Raw genomic sequence first — 25,839 nt, 5'->3', positions numbered from 1 at the left:
ATATAGTTCCCTGTGCTATACAGTAGGACCTTGTTGTTTATCCATTCTATGTATAATAGTTTGCATCTGCTAATCCCAAACTCCCAGCCCATCCCTCCCCACCCTCCCTCCCTCTTGGCAACCACAAGTCTGTTCTATATGTCTGTGAGTCTGTTTCTGTTTTGTAGATAAGTTCGTGTCATATTTTAGATTCTACATATAAGTGATGTCATATGGTATTTGTCTTTCTCTGTCTGACTCACTTCACTTAGTATGATAATCTCTAGGTCCATCCATGTTGCCACAAATGGCATGATTTCATTCTTTTTACGGCTGAGCAGTAGTCCATTGTGGATATAAATATAGATACATGTATCTATACATATATATATATCTCACATCTTTTTTTATTTTTTGGCTCGAACAGGGATCGAACCCAGGCCCTTGGCAGTGACAGGGCAGAGTCCTAACCACTGGACCACCAGGGAATTCCCAACTATACACACCACATCTTCTTTATCCATTCATCTGTCGACGGACATTCAGGCTGTTTCTGTGTCTTGGCTATTGTAAATAGTGCTGCTATGAACACTGGGGTGCATGGATCTTTTTATAGTTTTTTTCCAGATATATGCCCAGGAGTGGGATTGCTGGATCATATGGCAGCTCTATTTTTAGTTTTTTGAGGAACCTCCATACTGTCTTCCATAGTGGCTGTGCCAGTTTACATTCCCACCAACACTGCAGGAGGGTTCCTTTTTCTCCACACCATCTCCAGCATTTATTTGTAGACTTTAATGAGATGGCCATTCTGACCGGTGTGAGGTGGTACCTCATTGTAGTTTTGATTTGCACTTCTCTAATAATTAGCAATGATGAGCATTTTTTCATGTGCCTTTTGGTCATCTGTATATCTTCTTTGGAGAAATGTCTATTTAGGTCTTCTGCCCATTTTTGACTGGGTTAGTACTGCAGTATTTATTTTAAAAATTTGCATATAAATGGACTTGCACAGTTCAAACCCATATTGTTCAAGAATCAACTACATATATATACACTTCCATGTTTTAGCTATTGTGAATAATGCTGCTATGAACATGGGTCTACAAATAATCTCTTTGAGATTCTGTTTTCAGTGCTTTTGGGTATATATCCAAAAAGTGGAATTGCTGGACCATGTGGTAGTTTTGTGTTTAATTTTTTCAGAAACTGCTATACCGTTTTCTGCAACCACCTGCACCATTTTACATTCCCACCAGTAATGCACAACAGTTCCAATTTCTCCATATTTTTGCCAACACTTGTTATTTTCTGGCTTTTGTTTTTTGATAATAGCCATCCTAATGATATGAAGTGGTATCTCACTGTGGTTTTAATTTGCATTGCCCTAGTGCTTAATAATTTTGAATATCTTTCATGTCTTATTGGCCATTTGTATATCTTCTTTGGAAGAATGTCTATTCAAGTCCTTTGCCCATTTTTGCTGAGGTTGTTTTTTTTTTTTTTGAGTCACCTCAAAAGAATGGTACTAGAAGTGAGGAGTAGAAGAACCAAAGCAATTACTTTCTTTGTTCTGCATTAAAGAGACTTGGCAAGTTACCCCCCTTCTACTTTTTTATAAAACATAAGGCTATAAGCAATCCATATAGAAACTGGAAGAAAAAAGCTACAACATGCTTTTTGGTAGAAAATAATTTGATGTACAAATTTATTTATTTGATTGTATTAAAGAAAGCAGGGCAGAATCACATTCATTTTCTTCATAGTATCACTGTAAATAAACTGAATTTCAGAGCTCTTAGTTTGCTTTGGAAACTTCTAAAAAGCTGATTATTAGCAGCCTAGGAAGCATTTTCCTTCCCCTCCAGGATCTCCTGCTCCTGGGGGTAGGTGGGAGTAACTGGTCACATTTGATGCTAAATAAATAGCATGCGGTGGATTTTGCCAGATCCTTTTCAGCTCCTCCCATAGGCAACGGGATGACTTGGCTTATTCTTGATCTGAAGTCATTTGAGTAAACAAGCAGGTTATGAAACACAGAATGGAGTGAAGTTTCCATCGTAGATAATTCCCAAAGTTAGGATGAGCTTAACTGCTCAATCCCTTCTGCTGATCAGAGAGAGAGATGCTAGCAATCGATCTCAGATCTTTGATCCTGTGAGACATCAGCGTAACGCAATTCCTTCCTTTTATTAAAATGCGTTGGAAAAGAGATGTGTGAGTAGACAAGAGTAGTTTATTACAGTGATGGTACTATAAGAGGAAAATCAAAGTGTAGGCAGTGTCCCTTTCTTGTTGAACTCCAATGATCACTCCACTCCTGTCAGCTTTACAGCCCACGCAAACTCAGTCGGAAGAGCAGAGGGTGGTAACTGGGGCAGGTACACGAGGAGACCTTTACCTGGATTTGGGGACCACTTCAGATACTTTTCGATTCCCAGCATTGTTACCTGCAGAAAGCAAAAGGGAATGGAAAAAACATTAATGCACTGATGGGCACAGAATGTGGCCTGAACATGGTGAGAAACAACTATGCTGGGCCATGGCAGGGAAGACAGTCCAAAAGGGGAATAAATATGGGAGAAACCTGGGGAAGGAAGGAAGAATTAGAGAAGGCTTGCCAATTCCTTTACAAAAAGTTACATCTCTGACAAGACTGACTGAGGCTCTTTACCTCTGTAGTCGAAGTAGTTATGGGGGATTTAAGGCTTAAGATTCCATCTTCTGGCCAGTGTAGGAAAATGGCATAAACAGCTGATCCTTTTAAGGTATACCTGGGAAGAAAGAAACATCACTGTCAAAGATACCTGGCTTATTACCCGGCCACATGACCTTATACGTTCCCCTTTCAATTATCCACCAATTCCAAGACCTTCAGTCTGTCACTGCTACAAGGAAGCACTAATAACTCGATACCAATTAAGGTCTGTGGGAAGAAAGCAGCCCTGGAAGATTCTTTCTGGTGATATCTTCCATTTTCTCTCTCTACGGGGTTCTAAGTTTTCTTTAAAAAATTTGTAACTCTTATACTAGTTACCTCACACTGAAGCCATTTGCCTCATCATTCAAATCATTCTTTGACTCCAAATCCATATGAAAAGTCAAGGATATAACAAGGGCAAGGTGTGCAACGAAGACAAATTTGGGTTTTTGTTTTTAATTTAAAAAAATTTTTTTATTTTTTAATTTTTGGCCACCCAACACAGCTTGCGGGATCTTAGTTCCCCGACCGGGGATCGAACCCTGGCCCATGGCAGTGAAAGCGCAGAGTCCTAACCTCTGGACCGCCAGGGAATTCCCAAGACAAGCTTGTTGTTCTGAGATTTCACCATGCTTAAAGAAGAGGGTGAAAATCACTACATAGAAACTCATCCAAAACAGAAGGATGAACGTGTTTCCCCTGACCCAGAGACCCCTGCTCTCTGGTATAACACTTACAGAGGTCTTTCACTGAGCAGTTAGTTTGTGCCTGGCACTCTGATGATACTTTACATATGTTATCTCATTTAACCCTCACACTCTAGGAAGTTACGTATCATCACCCCATCTTGCCGTTGAAAAACACTGAAGCGCAAGATCAAATAACTAGATCCACAATCCAAGTATGAATCATGACTCCTCCATTTAGTAGCTCTGTAATTCTAGGCAAGTGCTGTTCCTGCCCTGAGTCTGCTTTCTCACTTGCAACCTGATAATGATAGTATCAACTTGGTGGGATGGTTGAGGGGATGAAATTAGGGGAAAGAATTTAGAACGAAGCCTGCATTTGTGAATGTCGTGCAAATATTAGCTATTAGTATTTTTAGGAGGTGGGGTAACATTGTCAAGCAAATTCACTGACACTTTGTAGCTCTTTCTTTTTTCACCAAGCCTTCGGCCTCCCTTACTAGTCAAAGATACCCTGGGGCCTAAAACATAAACCTGGGCACAAATTTAAGAGCAAAAGGACCGCTTTTGCATTTCCTCAAGATGACTCCCAGCCTGGCTTGTACCACTGTGGACCCAAGGAGATGCCAGCTCAGGATGGGGCCACATCCCATTCCTGCACGTAACAGAAGACTAGACTCACCACACAGAGGTCGTGTTTTTTTCAGATTGTACCCTCCATGGTTTGGAGGCATAGATAGCCTCCCCATTGATGCTCAGCCACTTCCCAACAGCAAGAAGCCTTTCTTGGAAGATGGGAACAATCAGTCCATCTTTAGTTGGTCCAATGTTGAGAAGATAGTTGCCTCCCAAACTTACTGTCTGAATCAGTTCCTGGAGAGAACAGAAACAAGGAAATCCCAGCTCTGAATGTCAAGACTGGAGAAATGCTTAGAGCACACAGATGAAGGGAAGAAAAAGAATCTAGGCTACATTCTCCCTCTGTTTTGTGAATAGACTTTACCCTTTGGAAAATACTATATATTTTTGTCATTATAAAAGCAGGATAGGCTTATATGAGAAAATTTTAAAATCCTGCTACAAGGTGGAGAAATATATTAACTCGAATTCCAGGGAGTAATCACAGGCACTTCCCTGTGAACCGGCACCTGCTGTGGTGCCATATGCAGCGGGAAGGGTCGCGTGTCAGAAGCACGGACTGTGAGCAGGGAACTGAAAACAAAGCACTTGGCCATGAAGGAATCCCATGGAGCCATCCAGAGAGAAAACAGGGATCAGAGAGGAGAGATTTAGAGCAGGTGCTGTGGAGACTCTGGGGAGGTAGAAAAGATCTGATGAATTTCAGGACACTTTGTATGTGGTGGGCTATATAAGTGTGTATGTTGCCCCTTCAGGAAAACATGCTGTAAAGAGATATGTTCTTTAAGATTTTTGGAGGGAGACGCGTGTGTGTTTAGTGTGACCTCAAACGGTAGCACTTCAAGGCAGCCCAGAAAAATTAAGGCTACATACAGAATATTTTAAAAAGGAGGTTTTGTTACAGTACCCCAAAGACACCACACCATTAACTTTTTTTTTTTTTTGGTGGTACGTGAGCCTCTCACTGTTGTGGCCTCTCCCGTTGCGGAGCACTGGCTCCGTACGCGCAGGCTCAGCGGCCATGGCTCACGGGCCCAGCCGCTCCGTGGCATGTGGGATCTTCCCGGACCGGGGCACGAACCCGTGTCCCCTGCATCGGCAGGTGGACTCTCAACCACTGCGCCACCAGGGAAGCCCCACACCATTAACTTTTGATGTTTCCTTTTGGTGTTTTTCCTATGCAGTTAAGTCTATATAGTTGTGATACTACACCAACCCTCTAAGCATTAATCCATATTACATTAAGAAACATTTTAATGGTTAAGGAGATTCCCTAAATCTACGTAATTATTCCTTTATGGTTGCAAGAAATTGAAACAACCCAAATGACAAACTGAAAATAATCCTGGAAAGAACATCTCTGCACAAAACACTTCTTAATTATACCTAGTTCCTCAGGACAGGTTTTATGAGTGTGTTCAATAACCCTAAAGAGATCTATTAGCCTGCACTTCCATCCACAGTGCTTCCACCACTCTTAGTCAGGAGGTAGTTAACAAATCACAACCTCACAGGTACTCTTACCGAAATGATTCGAGATTCACTTGCGATGTCAGCCATTGCCATGTTGCGACGATAGCCCCAGGACAGCTTGTCTATTGAGGTGCACATCTCCCACTTGTGATCTGGCAAGGTCTCTGGCTTGAATTTATCTTGACAGTTGTAGTATCCTCCATGGCGACAGGAACAGTTCTGACCCCATCGGTCATTTACTACGACAACATCCTAAAGGGGGAAGGAGTACCGGGGTCATCGGGGGTAAAATCACTTAGCTTCCTTACGTAACACAGTTTGATATATTAGGTGCTTACTTGGAAGCAAGAAGCAGACTTAGTCGAGAGCAGTGTTTCTTTTTTTCTTTAATTTTATTTTACTTTTGGCTGTGTTGGATCTTCATTGCTGTGCCCGGGCTTTCTCTAGTTGCAAAGAGCGGGGACTACTCTTCGTTGTGGTGCGCAGGCTCTAGGCGTGCGGGATTCAGTAGCTGTGGCACGCAGGCTCAGTAGTTGTGGCTCACGGGCTCTAGAGCACAGGCTCAATAGTTGTGGCGCGCGGGCTTAGCTGCTCTGCGGCATGTTAAGATCTTCCTGGGCCAGGGATCGAACCATGTCCCCTGCATTGGCAGGCGGATTCTTAACCACTGTGCCACCAGGGAAGCCCAAGAGCAGTGTTTCTTAACTGGGGGCCATTTTGCCCTGGACAAGACTTTTAGCAAAATCTAGAGACAGTTTTTTTGGTTGTCACAACTGTGGGTGGTGCTACTGCCACCTAGTGGGTGGAGACCAGGGATGCTTCTAAACATCTCACAACATACAGGATAGTCCCCTCACAACAAAGAAATATCCAGCCCCGAATGTCAATAGTACTGAGGCTGAGAAACCCTGGCCTAGCAATGTGTAATGTCAGAGCTGGAATGGCCTGTTTAAATAATCTAGTAAACCACTTATTCTATCAGAGGAGAAATGGAGAGGAGGAGACTTGCCCGAGGTCACATCCCCAGGCAGTTTCAGAAAGCTGGGCCTATGAATCAGGTATTTGAACCCAGCCCAGGATGCTTTCCACTATACAACCCTGACTTTCTTTACTTAGGTAAGAAAAAAATCAAACATTCTTTTCCTTCCCTCAAGGTTTTGCTGAACTTTGAGAAATCCTTACATGGAATAACCTAATGTAAATGTTTACTACTACTATAAGGGACTTCCCTGGCCATCCAGTGGTTAACAAGCCACCTTCCAATGCAGGGGATGCAGGTTCGATCCCTGGTCAGGGAACTAAGATCCCACATGCTGTGGGTCAACTAAGCCCGTGTGCCCTAGAGCTCGCGCGCCACAACTAGAGAGCCTGTGTGCCACAACTACTGAGCCCGCGCACCACAACTAAGACCTGACGCAGCCAAATAAATAAATAAATAAGTGTTTTAAAAAAAATACTACTATGAGGCTCATACTGGGTTATCTAGGGTAAAAAAACACAGTTCTTGCCCTTAGAAATCCAGCAGACTAGCTGAGGAGACAGATATGTGAAAAATTATAATGTGATATCACAGCAGAGTTAGGGATGAACATAAACAGGGAAGACCGATCCAGGAGTGTTTCTTGCTTCTTCCAGGAAAGAATATAAATTGCCAGGAGGCAGATTTAGTTTACATTGCACCAATACTTACTATGCGCCTAACTGGGCCAAGTACTGTTCGTGGGGTTGGGGACACAGCAGTGAACAGACCCAAACGCTTGCCCTCCCAAAGCTGACACTTTAGTGAGGGAGACAGATAGTAAAGAGGCAAATGATATCTGAAATATGTTAGGCCAGTATCAATATCTTAGTGGTAAGAGAAAGATAAAGCAAAGAAAGACATACAGTGTGACAGGGGCATGCTGCAATTTTAGATAGGGTGACGGGGAAGGTGACCTCCCAGGGAAGACCTGCAGAGAGCTCAGGAGTGAGCCACGTGGGAACTAGAGAGAATGGAGAATAAGGAGAAGGGACTATTTCTCCTAAAAGTACTTTCCTAACATGAGTATATCTCCAAAACAACCCTCCTTCCCAATGCGTGAGAAAGCATTCAGAACAAGAGTGGGTAGAACAGGGTCTGTGGTGTCCCACCCAAGGATCCACAACGGAGCCACCGCAGCCTGAGGACCCTCGAGGAAGAAGCACAATACTGTACCACTAGAGGTCCCCACACATCTTGCAAGTCCCAGAAAACCAATCTGAATTTGCTTCAATTTGTCACATAGGATCCTTCCTTTTTTCTTTCTCTCCATTTTCTGAATTTAGTAATATTTACCCAATGAGATCCTTAGAGGTTTATGAATCTCCCAAGAAAGCTCAGTTCAAACTGGTCTTACACTTAGATTTTTCTTTAAAATCCACAACAAATCTAGAATATGTAAAATTTTTGAAATTTTCTATAGTGAAGTTTAAGATGTCTGCTGCTTTGTAAGTGTATTGAAATACAAACTTTAAATGGGTAGCTATCGTGCAGCGTGACAGTGTTGATTATGGGGGAGAGGACAAGGTAGGCAAAGTTCCCTCAGGAATTTGGAGGGACTCCCCTGGTGGCACAGTGGTTAAGAATCCGCCTGCCAATGCAGGGGACAGAGGTTTGAGCCCTGGTCCGGGAAAATTCTACATGCCATCCACGGCAACTAAGGCCGTGCGCCACAACTACAGAGCCTGTCTTCTAGAGCCCGTGAGCCACAACTACTGAGCCCGTGAGCCACAGCTACTGAGCCCATGTGCCACAACTACTGAAGCCCACACGCCTAGAGCCCGTGCTCCACAACAAGAGAAGCCACCGCAATGAGAAGCCCGTGCACCGCAACCAAGAGTAGCCCCTGCTTGCCTCAATTAGAGAAAGCTGGGGCTGGCAATGAAGACCCAACACAGCCAAAAAAATAAAATAATTAATTAAAAAAAAAAGAATTTGGAATATAAGGAAAATGAAATTTCCCCTTAAGAGTTAAACTACATAATCAACATAGAGTAGGTGAAGTCATAGATATTTACATTTTGTTCTTATCATTTAATTTTACATGTTTTATATATTAATTTTTGGGGTGGTTTTCTCATTTATAATGTCTGTTTACTTAATAGTTTATTTTCTCTATGGTGGTCTGGGACTTCTACATACTATTTCTAGCCTACTTAAATTTAAGAAGATTTAAAACTATCTTGTAAAAATCAAGAATTAAAGGAGAAGAAGAAAGATTATACTCCAAGTAAGGGGCCAAAAAAGAATTAATGGAGAAACCTTTAACATCCACTAAGTTCCCTGATCCCTACCACACCCATGTTGATATTACTATTTACTACTGTTGCTGTGGTCATTATTGTTATTACTCTGGATCTTGGTTCCTCACATTTTCTTTTATCATAACAGAAAAATAAGAGATAAGTCATATAATCATGTACCTTAACTGGGCTATCATTGTAGAGCCAAGCAAGAAAATTTGTAGAGTTCCAATAAGTATCAGGACATTCCCACTCTCCATCAGACCAAATCAAGTCAGGTTTGTACCTGAGAGACAAGCAATGAGAACAATGTTTATTATCTGAATTCATTCATAGTAAAGTCTTACGGATCTATCTTTGCAACAAATATTTAAAAATTAATTTTCTCCTATTTGGAAAGTACCAAAGGACTACCGCAATGCAGAGAAGGTGGAAAACTAAAGAGACAAAAATGACAACACAGACACACACACAAACCCCTTAGCTAACACAACCACTGTTCCATACACAGCACTTTGGTGTATTTCTTCCTAATCTTTTTCTTTTTAATGTCTTAACTTAAAAAGTAGAGTTGTAATCAGTGTGTATACAATTTGGTTTCCTTCCGGCAACTAATTCCAATGAAAAGAGTGGTGCTCCAGAGCTATAGGATTAATGTTGCTGCTTTTAAGATGTATGAAGAGCTTGAACTGTTCCGCCAAATGCATTTTTGGGGACAACTACCCAAAACTTTGACTATAAAAATCTATTGAATTCACTTGAGCCACAGTTGCATCTTTCACATATTATTACTCTGAACCCTATGAGGTGTGAGTGTGTGTGTGTATTTATAACTATAAGGTAAGCAGTATTATTCCCACTTTAGAAAGCTAGAACCTAATGCTCAGTAGGGTACTTTGCTTTAGGTGACAAAGCCGGTAAGTAACAGGAGCTGGAACCCACATGCAAGTCTGCCTGATGCCTTATCGTGTGCTGTACTTCGTAACTACTTAGGATAGCAGCTTGGTTCCAGGAAAATGACTGCCTGTCTGAGAGGTGAGAGAAGCACTGCTGGTCTGTGTACCACTGTGTACGAGAAACTGTGCTAGGCACTTTATACTCATTACCTCATTCATTCTCACGACAACCCTGTGATGTATAAACAGATAAAGAAACTGAGTTCTAGAGAGATGAAGTCGTTTTGTCAAGGCTATACAGTCAGTAAGAAAAAAGAACTAGATTTCTGACTTAAAGCCTATGCTGATCTCTTACAACTGTACTATTTCCTTGGAGAAGTCATCTGGATGCAAGGAGTTTTTTTTGTCTTCTGGTCTACAATGAGGTCCAGGCAGAGATGGCTGCCTCTTAATCTTTAAAGGTCCACCGTCCTCTAGGAGGCCCCAGAAGCAAGAAGGGCAAACTCAGAATAAAACGTGGTGAAGACTAGGGACAAATGCCAAAGTGAAAGTCATCATTTTAAGAATAATGGTAATAACAACACCATTATTCTGTACCAGGCATAGTGACAAATACTTTTCACATACTATGCTGAGCCCTACACAGAAGGCATTATTATCCCCACTTCACAGAGTAAGAATCTGAGGCTCAGAAGGGTGACCTGTTTAAGGCCTGTAAGTAACTAGAGCCAGGATTCAAATACAAATCTGCCAGATGCCAAATCCTCTTCAGGGTCCGTTAGACCATGTTGCCCTTCTTCAAGGTCCAGACAAAGAAAATAGCATGTAAGGAGGGAACTGAAGTTTTGACTTACTACCATCCTCAGTTTTGTTTGTTTCAATTTATAGAGGCAATATGACCATATTATGAAAGTTCTAAAAAGTAGGAAGAAAAATATTTTGTCTTAACACAACCACTACTTTTACTATTTTGATGTCCTACCCCTTTTCCCCTTCCCCTCAACTTAACAGTATCCTATAAGAAGCTCAGGTGTCATTGCTGAAGGTCATAAGGCCAAAAAAATGTCTGTTTTGTACCTGCTGACAAGGTCATATAGCTCTGGCATTGTTTTTGCACGGACAAAATGCTGTGTTTTGAAGCCATTTTTCTTATCACGTAGGTAGAGAGGATGGAACCATTCTAACAGTGAGTGATAGAGTCCATAGCGTATGTTCCTTAAACAGAAAAACAGGACAGCAACTGTCATTAAGCAAAGAAAAAATAATTTATTTTAAGAAAAATCAGTTGCAGCATTTTTACATCTCAGTGAAACTTATCCATAGGGCATGCAGAGGGGCAGGATCCACAACCATTTCCTTAAATTATCTCATCATTCACTTAAGCAAAATGATTGGGCTTACTATGCTTTTGATAATACACATAACAAATTATTTTCATGCATAAATATCTTAACACCAAATGTCATTTAAACCATCTTTTGTCTTTTAAGTCAATTATCTCAATAACATGTAGTCCTATTAAAAAATGTTTTCTGTCAATCGTAAGAACACATACAGAAGAGATACTAGAAAATAGAGACAAGTATAAAGAATAACTAAAATCTTATCACTTAAATAATCATTAGTAACATTTTCTGTGTAGCTGAATTAATTAATATAGGCTTATTGTTTCATATAAGATTTATTAATAGTTCTTAACGTGAGCAGAAGCAAGAAGAACTACAATCCTGCAGCCTGTGGAACAAAAACCACATTCACAGAGACAGACAAGATGAAAAGGCAGAGGGCTAGGTACCAGATGAAGGAACAGGACAAAACCCCAGAAAAACAACTAAATGAAGTGGAGATAGGAAACCTTCCAGAAAAAGAATTCAGAATAATGACAGTGAAGATGATCCAGGACCTCGGAAAAGGAATGGAGGCAAAGATCAAGAAGATGGAAGAAATGTTTAATAAAGACCTAGAAGAATTAAAGAACAAACAAACAGAGATGAACAATATAATAACTGAAATGAAAAATACACTAGAAGGAATCAATAGCAGAATAAATGAGGCAGAAGAATGGATAAGTGACCTGGAAGATAGAATGGTGGAATTCAATGCCGCGGAACAGAATAAAGAAAAGAGGATGAAAAGAAATGAAGACAGCCTAAGAGACCTCTGGGCCAACATTAAATGCAACAACATTCACATTATAGGGGTCCCAGAAGGAGAAGAGAGAGAGAAAGGACCTGAGAAAATATTTCAAGAGATTACAGTTGAAAACTTCCCTAACATGGGAAAGGAAATACCCACCCAAGTACAGGAAGCGCAGAGTCCCAGGCAGGATAAACCCAAGGAGAAACACGTGGAGACACATAGTAATCAAACTGACAAAAATTAAAGACAAAGAAAAATTATTGAAAGCAATAAGGGAAAAACGACAAACAACATACAAGGGAACTCCCAGAAGGTTAACAGCTGATTTCTCAGCACAAACTCTACAAGCCAGAAGGGAGTGGCATGATACATTTAAAGTGATGAAAGGGAAGAATCTACAACCAAGATTACTCTACGCAGCAAGGATCTCATTCAGACTCTATGGAGAAATCAAAAGCTTTACAGACAAGCAAAAGCTGAGAGAATTCAGCACCACCAAACCAGCTCTACAACAAATGCTAAAGGAACTTCTCTAAGTGGGAAACACGAGATAAGAAAAGGACCTACAAAAATAAACCCAAAACAATTAAGAAAATGGTCATAGGTACATACATATTGATAATTACCTTAAACGTGAATGGATTAAATACTCCAACCAAAAGACACAGGCTTGCTGAATGGATACAAAAACAAGACCCATATATATACTGTCTACAAGAGACCCACTTCAGACCTAGGGACACATACAGACTGAAAGTGAGGGGATGGAAAAAGATATTCCATGCAAATGGAAATCAAAAGAAAGCCAGAGCAGCAATACTCGTATAAGATAAAATAGACTTTAAGAATATTACAAGAGACAAGGAAGGACACTACATAATGATCAAGGGCTCAATCCAAGAAGAAGATATAACAATTATAACTATATATGCACCCAACATAGGAGTACCTCAATACATAAGGCAACTGCTAACAGCTATAAAAGAGGAAATCGACAGTAATACAATAATAGTGGGGGACTTTAATACCTCACTTACATCAATGGACAGATCATCCAAACAGAAAATTAATAAGGAAACACAAGCTTTAAACGACACAATAGACCAGATAGATTTAATTGATATTTATAGGACATTCCATCCAAAAACAGCATATTATTACACTTTCTTCTCAAGTGCACACGGAACATTCTCCAGGATAGATCACATCTTGGGTCATAAATCAAGCCTCAGTAAATTTAAGAAAATTGAAATCATACCATCTTTTCTGACCAGAAAGCTATGAGATTAGAAATAAATTACAGGGAAAAATACGTAAAAAACACAAACACCTGGAGGCTAAACAATACGTTACTAAATAACCAAGAGATCACTGAAGAAATCAAAGAGGAAATCAAAAAATACCTAGAGACAAATGACAACGAAAACATGATCCAAAACCTATGGGATGCAGTAAAAGCAGTTCTAAGAGGGAAGTTTATAGCAATACAAGCCTACCTCAAGAAACAAGAAAAATCTCAAATAAGCAATATAACTTTACACCTAAAGGAACTACAGAAAGAAGAACAAACAAAACCCAAAGTTAGCAGAAGGAAAGAAATCATAAAGATCAGAGCAGAAATAAATGAAATAGAAACAAAGAAAACAATAGCAAAGATCAGTAAAACTAAAAGCTGGTTCTTTGAGAAGATAAACTAAATTGATAAGCCAGACTCATCAAGAAAAAGAGGGAGAGGACTCAAATCAATAAAATTAGAAAGGAAAAAGGAGAAGTTACAACAGACATTGCAGAAATACAAAGCATCCTAAGAGACTACTACAAGCAACTCTATGCCCATAAAATGGACAACCTGGAAGAAATGGACAAATTCTTAGAAAGGTATAACCTTCCAAGACTGAACCAGGAAGAAATAGAAAATATGAACAGACCAATCACAAGTAATGAAATTGAAACTGTGATTAAAAATCTTCCAACAGGGCTTCCCTGGTGGTGCGGTGGTTGAGAGTCTGCCTGCCGATGCAGGGGACACAGGTCCGTGCCCCGGTCCGGGAAGATCCCACATGCCGCAGAGTGGCTGGGCCCGTGAGTCATGGCTGCTGAGCCTGCGCGTCCGGAGCCTGTGCTCCGCAACGGGAGAGGCCACAACAGTGAGAGGCCCACATATTGCAAAAAAAAAAAAAAATCTTCCAACAAACGAAAGTCCAGGACCAGATGGCTTCATAGGTGAATTCTATCAAACATTTAGAGAAGAGCTAACACCCATCCTTCTCAACCTGTTCCAAAAAATCGCAGAGGAAGGAACACTCCCAAACTCATTCTATGAGGCCACCATCACCCTGATACCAAAACCAGACAAAGATACTAAAAAAAAAGAAAATTACAGACCAATATCACTGATGAATATAGAGGCAAAAATCCTCAACAAAATACTAGCAAACAGAATCCAACAACACATTAAAAGGATCATACACCATGATCAAGTGGGATTTATCCCAGGGATGCAAGCATTCTTCAATATACGCAAATCAATCAATGTGATACACCATATTAACAAACTGAAGAATAAAAACCATACGATCATCTCAACAGATGCAGAAAAAGCTTTTGACAAAATTCAACACCCATTTATGATAAAAAAACTATCCAGAATGTGGGCATAAAGGGAACCTACCTCAACATAATAAAGGCCATATACGACAAACCCACAGCAAACATGATTCTCAACGGTGAAAAACTGAAAGCATTTCCTCTAAGATCAAGAACAAGACACGGATGCCCATTCTCGCCACTCTTATTCAACAAAGTTTTGGAAGTCCTAGCCACGACAGTCAGAGAAGAAAAAGAAGTATAAGGAATACAGGGCTTCCCTGGTGGTGCAGTGGTTGAGAGTCCACCTGCCGATGCAGGGGATATGGGTTCGTGCCCCGGTCCGGGAAGATCCCACATGCCGCGGAGCAGCTAGGCCCGTGAGCCATGGCCGCTGAGCCTGCGTGTCCAGAGCCTGTGCTCCGCAACGGGAGAGGCCACAACAGTGAGAGGCCCGCGTACGGCAAAAAAAAAAAAAAAAAAAAGGAATACAAATTGGAAAGGAAGTAAAACTGTCACTGTTTGCAGATGACATGATACTATACATAGAGAATCCTAAAGATGCCACCAGAAAACTACCAGAGCTAATCAATGAACTTGGTAAAGTTGTAGTATACAAAATTAATGCACAGAAATCTCTTGCATTCTTATCACTAATGATGAAAAATGTGAAAGAGAAATTAAGGAAACACTCCCATTTACCATTGCAACAAAAAGAATAAAATACCTAGGAATAAACCTACCTAGGGAGACAAAAGACCTGTATGCAGAAAACTATAAGACACTGTTGAAAGAAATTAAAGATGATACCAACAGATGGAGAGATATACCATGTTCTTGGATTGGAATAATCAATATTGTGAAAATGACTATACTACCCAAAGTAATCTACAGATTCAATGCAATCCCTATCAAATTCCCAATGGCATTTTTTACAGGACTAGAACAAAAAATCCTAAAATCTGTAGGGAGACACAAAAGACCCCGAATAGCCAAAGCGGTCTTGAGGGAAAAAAACGGAGCTGGAGGAATCAGACTCCCTGACTTCAGACTATACTACAAAGCTACAGTAATCAAGATAGTATGGTACTGGCATGTAAAACAGAAATATAGGTCAACGGAACAGGATAGAAAGCCCAGGGATAAACCCACGCACCTATGGTCAACTAAACTACGACAAAGGAGGCAAGGATATACAATGGAGAAAAGACAGTCTCTTCAGTAAGTGGTGCTGGGAAAACTGGACAGCTACATGTAAAAGAATGAAATTAGAACACTCCCTAACACCATACACAAAAATGAACTCAAAATGGATTAGAGACCTAAATGTAAGACTGGACACTATAAAACTCTTAGAGGAAAACATAGGAGGAACACTCTTTGACATATATCACAGCAAGATCTTTTTCGATCCACCTCCTAGAGTAATGGAAATAAAAACAAAAATAAACAAATGGGACCTAATGAAACTTAAAAGCTTTTGCAAAGCAAAGGAAACTACAAACAAGACAAAAAGACAACCCTCAGAATGGGAGAAAATATTTGCAAACGAATCAATGGACAAAGGACTAATCTCCAAAATACATAAACAGCTCACGCAACTCAATATTAAAAAAACAAACAACCCAATCCAAAAATGGGCAGAAGACCTACATAGACATTTCTCCAAAGAAGACATAGAGATGGCCAAGAAGCACATGAAAAGCTGCTCAACATCACTAATTATTAGAGAAATGCAAATCAAAACTACAATGAGGTATCACCTCACACCAGTTAGAATGGGCATCATCAGAAAATCTACAAACAACAAATGCTGGAGAGGGTGTGGAGAAAAAGGAACTCTCCTGCACTCTTGGCGAGAATGTAAATTGATATAGCCACTATGGAGAACAGTATAGAGGTTCCTTAAAAAACTAAAAATAGAATTACCATATGACCCAGCAATCCCACCACTGGGCATATACCCAGAGAAAACCATAATTCAAAAAGACACACGCACCCCAATGTTCATTGCAGCACTATTTACAATACCCAGGTCATGGAAGCAACCTAAATGCCCATCGACAGACGAATGGATAAAGAAGATGTGGTACATATATACAGTGGAATATTACTCAGCCATAAAAAGGAACGAAACTGGGTAATTTGCAGAGACATGGATGGATCTAGAGACTGTCATACAGAGTGAGGTATGTCAGAAAGAGAAAACAGATATCGTATATTAACGCATATATGTGGAACCTAGAAAAATGGTACAGATGAACCGGTTTGCAGGGCAGAAATAGAGACACAGATGTACAGAACAAACGTATGGACACCAAGGGGGTAAAGTGGCGGGTAGGTAGTGCAATGAATTGGGAGATTGGGATTGACATATATACACTAATATGTATAAAATGGATAACTAATGAGAACGTGCCGTATAAAAAAATAAAATTCTAAAAAAAAAAAAAATAGTTCTTAACGTTCCCCAAATGAAATACGGTTAAAGTGACCTATTTTCATATACAATAAAGCTTGTTTTGAGTTAAGAATAGTGAGTGTTTTGGAAATGCTATAATATAAGTACGAAGTAAATGTAATATTGCAATGGCACAGATAAGACAGAAACAATTGAAGTTAAGTATTTCATCACGTGATTCAGGGACTAAATAAAGAAGGTAAAAATCAAGGATCTTAGAGTCCAGATCTAATCAACACCTCAGAGTCTTACAGCAGGACTATTAGCAGAGCACAGCATTGGGAAACTGAATATTTAACCGGTGACATAAGTCAGCAAATGCTTTCTCAATGGACCAGATAATATTTGAGGCTTTGCAGGCCTTGCGATCTCTATCCCAACTCTGCAATTGTAGCTTGAAAGCAGCCAGAGACAATGCATAAATGAATGGGCACAACTGTGTTCCAGTCAAACTTTACTTATACTAACAGGCAGCTGGTCTACCCCTTAAATAGGACATCAAGTTTGCCAAATCACAACAGAGCTGAGATTGGGCATGACACAAATACCACTTTTCCTCCTTAGAGGCAAACGTCCCCAGAAATATAGGACCCAAAACCAAAATACCTGTGTTCAAATCCCACCTCTGCCACTTCCCAGCATTTTGATCTTGGGATGTTACTTTTTATTAAGTGGCAAATATTAGAAAACATTAATTAGAATCAACAGGGTGGCTCCTTATCTCACTTTTTGCCCTTTTCAGTTCTCTCTTGATCTACTATTCATCTAAACCTTCCCTGAATGCCTGCAAAGCTCTGTGTTGACAGCTAAGGAGGACAGAAAGATGAGAGGCCCAACCCTGGCCCCCATCAGATACTGGAAAAGGCCTGGGGTTGGTCGCCTTTCCAGAAAAAATCCTTTGCAGAATGCAAATGAAGCACTGGGGTCTACGCTGGGTATCCTTCACCTAAGCAGACAGGGCTGTGAACTTCTCTGATGGTGTCACCTTTGGTCATATGAAAACTGCCAAGCATCAAACACTGCTAAGGCCAGAAGCCCTTCAAGGTACTGGTTAAATGCAAACTTAGAAAACACACAAGAGTAGAGAAGGCACGGCACATTGGATGGCTAGATCAAAAGTGACGATGGAGCAATCATCTGTGGACACACACCTACTTCGGACGGCTGTTCCCAACTCACCGACCAAATCACGATGGGGCCCCAGGTCCTCAGAGTTCCAGTTCCAAGACACAGGACTTGGCCAGTTTGTGAAGCCTTCGTGATGCTTTGTTGTCAGGACTACATACCTGTGGACATTGAAACCATATGAACAAAGGAAGTGAGCAGTGGGCCACCGGCACGGACTTACCTGGTATGCCTGGGGTTTTTAAAATGGTTGGGAGAACTTGACTACAGGAAATGTATGGTTGAACCTTGAACAACGTGGGGGTGAGGGGTGCCAACCCCCTGTGCAGAAGAAAATCCATGTATAACTTTTGACTCCCCGAAAACTTAACTGCTAATAGCCTACTCTTGACTGGAAGCCTTAGCAATAACATAAATGATTGATGAATGCCCATTCTGGGGGACTTCCCTGGCAGTCCGGTGGTTAAGACTCTGCGCTTCCAATGCAGGGGGCACAGGTTTGATCCCTGGTCGGGGAACTAAGATCCTGCATGCTATGCAGTGTGGACAAAAACAAACAAACAAAAAACCCCACCCATTTTGTAGGTTATATGTATTATGTACTGTATTAATACAATAATGTAAGCTAGAGAAAAGAAAATGTTTTTAAGAAAATCATAAAATACATTTATACTACTGTATTTATTGATACTGTAAGTTTACATTGTCTGTTTACAAGAGGAACCACCTGTCAGTACCTACATCAATATTATCTTACATGATACAAAACACTGCAGCTGTTAAAATTATTACTAAAACTAGATATAAAAAGTGAAAAGCTAATGTGAAAAAGAAATTCATATTTATTTGCAGGTATAACAATTTGTGCATTGATAATAAAGAAGCAGCAATATGATTGCTTTACAGTAGCCTAGCGTAATCAATATGATTGCTTCATGATAGCCTAGCCGATACACTAATGAATGAATCATTATAAAATTTTTATGGCATATGGTATTATAACCCTACTCATAACACAGTATTGGAAACATTGTTACATGAAAAAAAAACACACTTGCCTGTGATGATAGGCTGATACACAGTTTATCCAATTATGAGGGGGTAGAGGGGAGGGCATACTGTATGGTAATGTAATTCTTTGAAAGCAAAGTTTTAAAACAGTAAGAAAACTGATACATTGGTAATTTTTTATTGTGTCACTTACCATATGCTTATGTAAGGACTGGCTATTCACCTCCATACCAATCTTGCATATGATGTTCTATGTGATGAATACTCAGGCAATGACGACGACGACGATGACACAAAAACGTTTCATACAGTTCTTGCCGTCCAGTTCTTGGGTTTTCACATGAAGACACACACACACAGCAGATACGTTTATTAACTGTATGGCATAATGATTATTCACCGTTCATTAAGTGGAAGTGGATCATCATAAAGGTCTTCATGGTGAGTAGGTTGAAGAGGAAGAGGAGGGGTGGGTCTTGCTGTCTCAGGGTGGCAGAGGCAGAAGAGGTGGACGGGGAGGCAGGAGAGGCAGGAATGCAGTGTAACGTTATGGAAATACATCGCAATTTCTGTCTGCCTTTTCTGCTTTTACATTTCTTAAAAATACTTCTACATGATACCAATCCTTCTTCCACTATTTGCTTTTTTCGTTTGTTTGTTTTTATTTTTTGGCTGCACTGCTTGACATGTGGGATCTTAGTTCTCAGACCAGGGATCAAACCTGTGCTCCCTGCATTGGAGGGGTAACCACGTGACCACCAGGGAAGTCCTCACTGTTTGCCCTAGTTTCAGTGCTCATATCATAGAAGGGTCCACGTGGTAAAAGAAGTCAAAAGCTGTCTTGAGTAATCAGAATCCTTCTGCCAGATTGTCTAACGTCAATCTGTCTTCTGGCACTGCTTCTTCTACATCTCCTTCCTCTGCACTTGTTCAGAAGCACTCATCTCCATCAAGCTGTCCTCTGTTAATTCCTCAGGTGTGATGTTTATTAGCTCCTGAATTTCTCCAAGATCCACATCTTGAAACCCTTCACCCTGCATCTTTTTTTTTTTTTTTTTTGGCTGCATTCGGTCTTTGTTGCTGTGCATAGGCTTTCTCTAGTTGCGGTGAGCGGGTGCTACTCTTTGTTGCGGCGCGCAGGCTTCTCATCGCGGTGGTTTCTCTTGTTGTAGAGCACAGGCTCCAGGTGTGAGGGCTTCAGTAGTTGTGGCACGTGGCCTTAGTTGCTCCACAGCATGTGGGATCTTCCCAGACCAGGGCTCGATCCCGTGTCCCCTGCTTTGGCAGGCGGATTCTTAACCAATGCGCCACCAGGGAAGCCCTCCCCACTCCCCATCTTTTTTGCCGTATCCACATCTCTTTCATGATTCCCTTGACTGGCTCTGTTATAAATCCTGTGAAGTCATGCAAAATATCTGGACACAGTTTTCTCCGGCAGGAATTTATTGTTTGGGGCTTGACGGCTTTCACAGCTTTTTCTATAACAACAATGGTATCTTCAGTGCTGTAATCCTTCCAGACTTTCATGATGTTATCTATATTGGGGTTCTCTTCCACAGCATTGACAATCCTTTTCATAGAGTACCATGTGTAATGAGCCTTAAAGGTCCTTATGACCCCCAAAGATCTAGAGGTTGAATTAGAGATGTTGTGTCTGGGGGCAAGTAGACCACTTTGATGCTTTTGGTGTTGAACTCTTGGGGTTCTAGGTTGCCAGGGGCATTTTCCAATATTAAAAGAACTTTAAAAGGCAGTCCCTGGGCTTCCCTGGTGGTGCAGTGGTTGAGAGTCCACCTGCCGATGCAAGGGACACGGGTTCGTGCCCCGGTCCGGGAAGATCCCACATGCCGCAGAGCGGCTGGGCCCGTGAGCTATGGCCGCTGAGCCTGCGCGTCTGGAGCCTGTGCTCCACAATGGGAGAGGCCACAACAGTGAGAGGCCCGTGTACTGCAAAAAAAAAAAATTAAGCTGTTTGTTTTACCAAGCCCATATGAATTGCCTCTCATTCACAGAGGTGACAAAAGGCCAAAAGAAAAGGGGAGAAAAGGCAAGTGTTGAAATAACAAGCAAATCACTCACCATTTCATTTACTTTTATGGCAGAAAAACAGCTGGTGCTCACATGTGACAATTTAATCACTGGCTGATGGGGAGAGCTCAAGACTTTAAGGTCTAGACAGTATTTCAGACTCTGTGGATCACAGTCCTCTCTGTGGCATACTCTTCTTCTACTTTTTTTTAAAAAATTAATTAATTTATTTATTTTTGGCTGTGTTGGGTCTTCATTGCTGCACGCAGGCTTTCTCTAGTTGCGGTGAGCGGGGGCTACTCTTCGTTGTGGTGCGCGGGCTTCTCATCGCGGTGGTTTCTCTTGTTGCGGAGCATGGGCTCTAGGCACGCGGGCTTCAGTAGTTGTAGCACGCGGACTCAGTAGTTGTGGCTCGCAGGCTCTAGAGCACAGGCTCAGTAGTTGTGGTGCACAGGCTTAGTTGCTCTGTGGCATGTGGGATCTTCCCGGACCAGGGCTCGAACCCATGTCCCCTGCATTGGCAGGCGGATTCTTAACCACTGCGCCACCAGGGAAGCCCCTCTTCTTCTACTTTTTAAAAACAACCCCTTAAAATGTAAAAATCCTTCTCATCTCAAGAAACTCACCAAAATGGGCAGAGGACCAATCCCTCTGGCCATGGTTGCAGACCTCTGGTGTGGTGGAAAGAACCTTCACCTTAGAGTCATGGGATTTGGAGTCTAGGACATTAGTTCCCTTTTTCTGTCTGGGCCAGTCATCTTTCCATAGCAAGGGCATCTTGTCCTGGACAAAGGATGTCTCCCAGATTTTAACTTCTTCATTTGAAAATTATGGATTTCTAAGGCTTCTGGAAGACAGTGAACTCCTCCTTCGTTTGTTCAAGGCTTATATTCCCATACACTTAACTGCAAACACTAAACATCAGTTGTAATTTCTATTTAGTACAAGAGAACTTAAAGTCCAAGAGAAACTAAAACCTGAAAGACAGGTGAGGAGACAAAGTAAGGGTGGAAGACTGCCCTAAGCCAGGATCCGGGAAACCTACCTGCCTTCATTCTTACTCTCCTCCAACCCACTTCCTGCCCAGCAGCCTCAGAGTCATCATTCCTTGACTTAATACCTGCAACATCCTGTCTTCAAGGATGATTCCTTCAGGACTAGCCCCAGCCTTCAACAACCTTGTGAGTCCTTGCCTCTCTCTTCCCAGCCCCAGTGCTCTGCACTTTCAGTTTTCTGAACCATTCACAAGCAAGTTGCAACAGTTCTCAAAACGATTCTGACATTTCTTGAGCACTCTCTATGTGCAAGGCATTGAGAAGAGCAGCTGAAAGAGAATCTGTATTGTTGCCCAAATACACTGCACACCAGAACTCCCTTCCCTTCGGGACATATTAAAGCTGAAAGGAGGAACACAATCCCTGTCTACAACCATGGAAGGAGGCTGTAGGGAGGTAAAATGCCTTGTTCAAGTTTGCACCTGAACTAGGATCAGACTCCATACCACCGGCTTAAAATCCTGGAATCCTGATTGCCTTGTTGACCCGGAAGGGACATTAGGTATCACTTAGCTCAGTCTTCTCAATATTCAGGTGCAGACACTGTGGGCTTTGCAGTCCATCACCAACCGGAAACCTTTATTTCCTTCTAATCCTCAACCAGACGCACCTTCTTAGGATCAGGCGTGCCATATTCAATTCTGCATCCTTCAAGAGGCAAAACAGAGTACCCCCGGTATCTTAAGTCAGACGGACACCTGTGTGACCCGGCAAGTCGCCTAGCCTTCCCCCGCTCGGTTTTCACCTGCCTAAGCCCCCTTCCGGCGCTCGGGTCAGCCCGAGCCGGGGAAGGGGAGCCCCGCCCGCCCCGCGCGGCGGCACTCACTTCGCCCCGGCGGCCTCGAACAGGTTGGCCCAGCTGTCCGGGTGGAAGAAGCGCGCAGTGAATCTTGGCCCGAAGTCGCCATAGGTGAAATTGGGCGGGTAGTTCTCCTTCATGAAACTCTCGTACTGTGGCAGCTTTTCGCCCTTCCAATGCCACCAGAACCACTCACTGCCCCAGGCCGGCACCGAAAACACGCCCCAGTGCACAAACACTCCAAATTTGGCCTCGTCGAACCAGGCCGGCAGCGGCCGGGAGTCCAGACTCGGCCAGTCTGCGGTGTAGCGACGCGGAGGGTCGGTGCAGCGCGGAGGGTGGGTGCAGCGCGGAGCCCGCACCGCGCCGACCACCAGCAGCAGCAACAGCTTCGCGCCCACCACCCGCAACTTCATCTCGGGATTTGGCACAGCAGTCTTGGAGCCCCACCGCCGCCACTGAACGCGCAAGTGCGGGCGTGGCCCCGCCCACCCTAACTAATGATTGGCTCGGAAGGAAAAGGGGTGGGTCAACCCAGGCTGCTTGGTTACCGAGCGTCTTCCCCTCCTGGTGGGCGGTCCCTACCACCACTGGCTCTCAAAGGGAGAAAGGTGCGAGGAGGATGGGGGTGTGACCGCTGACTGAAAACTTTAGAATTCGCTGTCGGTGAAATCGAGGGGGTGTGGAAGGCCCGGTGTGTGCAGAGAACTGGGACTGGTCCATTTTGCCGTTGGCAGCTGTGGGGGACTTTTTGAGCTGTAGTATGGAAGAACAAGTCAGGAGGCAGGAATACCAGATGGACGGGCATTGTAACAGCCCTGGCAGAAATGACGGGGCAGAAGGACGATGGGAAGAAGCATTATAAGGGGAGAGGTGGGAGGAAAGTGGGCGCTGAAAGAGGAAGAACAGGTGTGACCATTTTGCCTGTCTAATAAATATTTTTTGAACTTGCTTTGGGAATTTTGAGGCAATTCAAAGAGCTTAACATCTAGTTGGAAAAACAAGACCCATGCACAGGCTACCACGAAGGAATATTTATAGAGTAACAGCGTGAGAAATTTGAGAGCCTCAGGCCCAAGGAGTGCCTTGTGTGAACCTTGTCTGGCAGGGGGGGTCACCAAATTCCTCTACAGTTGGTAGAGGCTGTGCCTGCGCAAACAGGCGGTGAGGCTGTCAGGTGTGGGAAGTCTAATGACTGCCCCGTGGCACAGCTGGTACCTACATATCAGTGAGAACTGCTGCAGGTAAGAGTTGGAAGGAACTTTGGAGACCCTCTTTACCCTTATCCCCTTCTTTATCCTCTTTACACTATCCCCTTCTTTACCCTTACCATTTTATGGAAGGAAACTGAGACCCAGAGAGGGGATTGGAGTTGCCCAAGATCATGCAACTAGTTTGGATCAGAGGTGGGACCAGAACCCAGGTATCCAGATGCAGAATCTATGTCTCTCAAATGCTGCTTCTCTCTTGCACCCCAGGAGGTGCAAGAGAACCTGACAAAAGCTGTGTCGACGGAAGCAAGCACTTCCTCATTCTAGGACTGATAAAGAAACACAGTGGCTGTTGCTGAATGAACAGTCATTTTCTTTATTTTCCGTTACTTCCTCTGCAAGATTATATTGTAATATTGTCCACAACAGCAAGCCCAGACACCTAACACAAGCAAACAAACAAAACAACAACAACAAAAAGCATTCGTACACATCTTGTAGTGATCAGGGTAATGGTCTTTGATGTTACAGAACTCATCTTGGGGGAGATAAAATAGGACACCATGACCTTCATTTCTCCTTAGCCTCATAACCAAAATGTAAATCTGTAGGGGCAGGTGAGAGGCATCGCAATAGCGTGGAAAAACTGGAAGTTGAGAAACCTAGGTTTCTTGCATTGGACACCACCTTGTTGGGTCTCCTTGGGCAAGTCTTGTCCACTCTCTGGTCCCATTTCCTCATCTAAACAATGAGAGCAGTTCTCTGTGACACCTGAGGTCCCCTTTCTCCCTTGCTCTCCCCCTCCATAAACTCTAAGCAGAAATAGAGTGTGATTGTGAAAGGAGAGAGGAGGAAAGTGTGGAAGTGCATTTAATTCAATGATTTTTAAACTCTAGTTTAAAACTCTAGTTTTATTCATTAAACAGATGTTTACTGAGTATCAATTTATGCCAGGCACTTGGGCATTTTCTTTGCTGAAATGAGATAGGACCCCACCAATGAATAAAGAAAGGCATGCCCTAAATTTATGGAGCCACATATCCACCTTTAAAAAATCATCCAATTTCTTTGCCTTACAAAAATTTGGGTTAAAATAAAATTCGATTTTCCAAAATGTAATCTAAAGCTTTTCAGAAGCAGCTCAGTGCCACAGATGTTGATCAGCCCCTTTAAGACTCTATGCTGGGTCTTCACGTAACACTGGGAACTGAGAGATAAACATGGAGCTCATCTTGTGGGGGAAGACAAGCCAGTGACTCCCACTTAACACACAGTCCATGAGATGTGCTGTAAGAGAGGGTTGAAATTTGTCCCTGGGGGCTGTACTGGGTTGAAGCATGTCCCCCAAAACTTCATGTCTGCTTGAATCCTGTGAATGTTACCTTCTTTGGAAGTAGAGTCTTTGGAGATGTAATTTGTTAAATTAAGATGAGGTCATACTGGATTACAGTGTGCCTTAATCCAATGATTGGTGTCCTTAAAAGAAGACACCAAGAGAAAAGACCTAAATGTAAGATGGGAAACCATAAAACTCCTAGAAGAAAACATAGGCAGAACACTCTCTGACATAAATCGTAGCAATATTTTTTTGAATTTGTCTCCTAAGGCAAAGGAAATAAAAGCAAAAATAAATGGGATCTAATTAAACTTAAAAGCTTTTGCACAGCAAAGGAAACCATCAACAAAATGAAAAGAAAACCTACTGAATGGGAGAAAATATTTACAAATGATATGATTGATAAGGGGTTAATATCCAAAATATATAAACAGCTCATACAACTCAATATAA

The 25,839-nt window shown here is 42.2% G+C and overlaps 1 protein-coding gene across 3 annotated transcripts; it reads right to left on the bottom strand.

The window, feature by feature from the left end:
- Positions 1-1,656: 1,656 nt before the first annotated feature.
- On the bottom strand, positions 1,657-23,292 carry FUCA1 (alpha-L-fucosidase 1). Of its 3 annotated transcripts, none has more exons than XM_089899076.1 (8): positions 22,867-23,290; positions 18,001-18,107; positions 10,713-10,875; positions 8,920-9,025; positions 5,530-5,730; positions 4,049-4,239; positions 2,654-2,753; positions 1,657-2,429 (listed from the first exon to the last, which is right to left on the bottom strand). In XM_089899076.1, the coding sequence occupies exons 1-8, from the start codon at positions 23,253-23,255 to the stop codon at positions 2,289-2,291; spliced, it is 1,398 nt and encodes a 465-aa protein (XP_089755202.1). In that variant the 5' UTR covers positions 23,256-23,290; the 3' UTR covers positions 1,657-2,288. The 3 variants fall into 3 exon arrangements, with proteins under 3 accessions (XP_089755202.1, XP_022407679.1, XP_089755207.1); XM_022551971.3 differs by having other exon boundaries at positions 10,713-10,850; positions 17,973-18,107; positions 22,867-23,289; XM_089899081.1 differs by lacking the exon at positions 2,654-2,753 and having other exon boundaries at positions 2,340-2,429; positions 10,713-10,850; positions 17,973-18,107; positions 22,867-23,292.
- Between the last annotated feature and the right edge of the window lie 2,547 nt (positions 23,293-25,839).

This window comes from Delphinapterus leucas, chromosome 1 (assembly GCF_059928025.1).
Source record: "Delphinapterus leucas isolate spDelLeu-1000000601 "Yukka" chromosome 1, BTC_Dleu_Yukka2, whole genome shotgun sequence".
Lineage (NCBI taxonomy): Eukaryota > Metazoa > Chordata > Mammalia > Artiodactyla > Monodontidae > Delphinapterus > Delphinapterus leucas.
The sequence above is the reverse complement of the archived record's forward strand: the minus strand, read 5'-3'. Positions and strand labels throughout refer to the sequence as shown.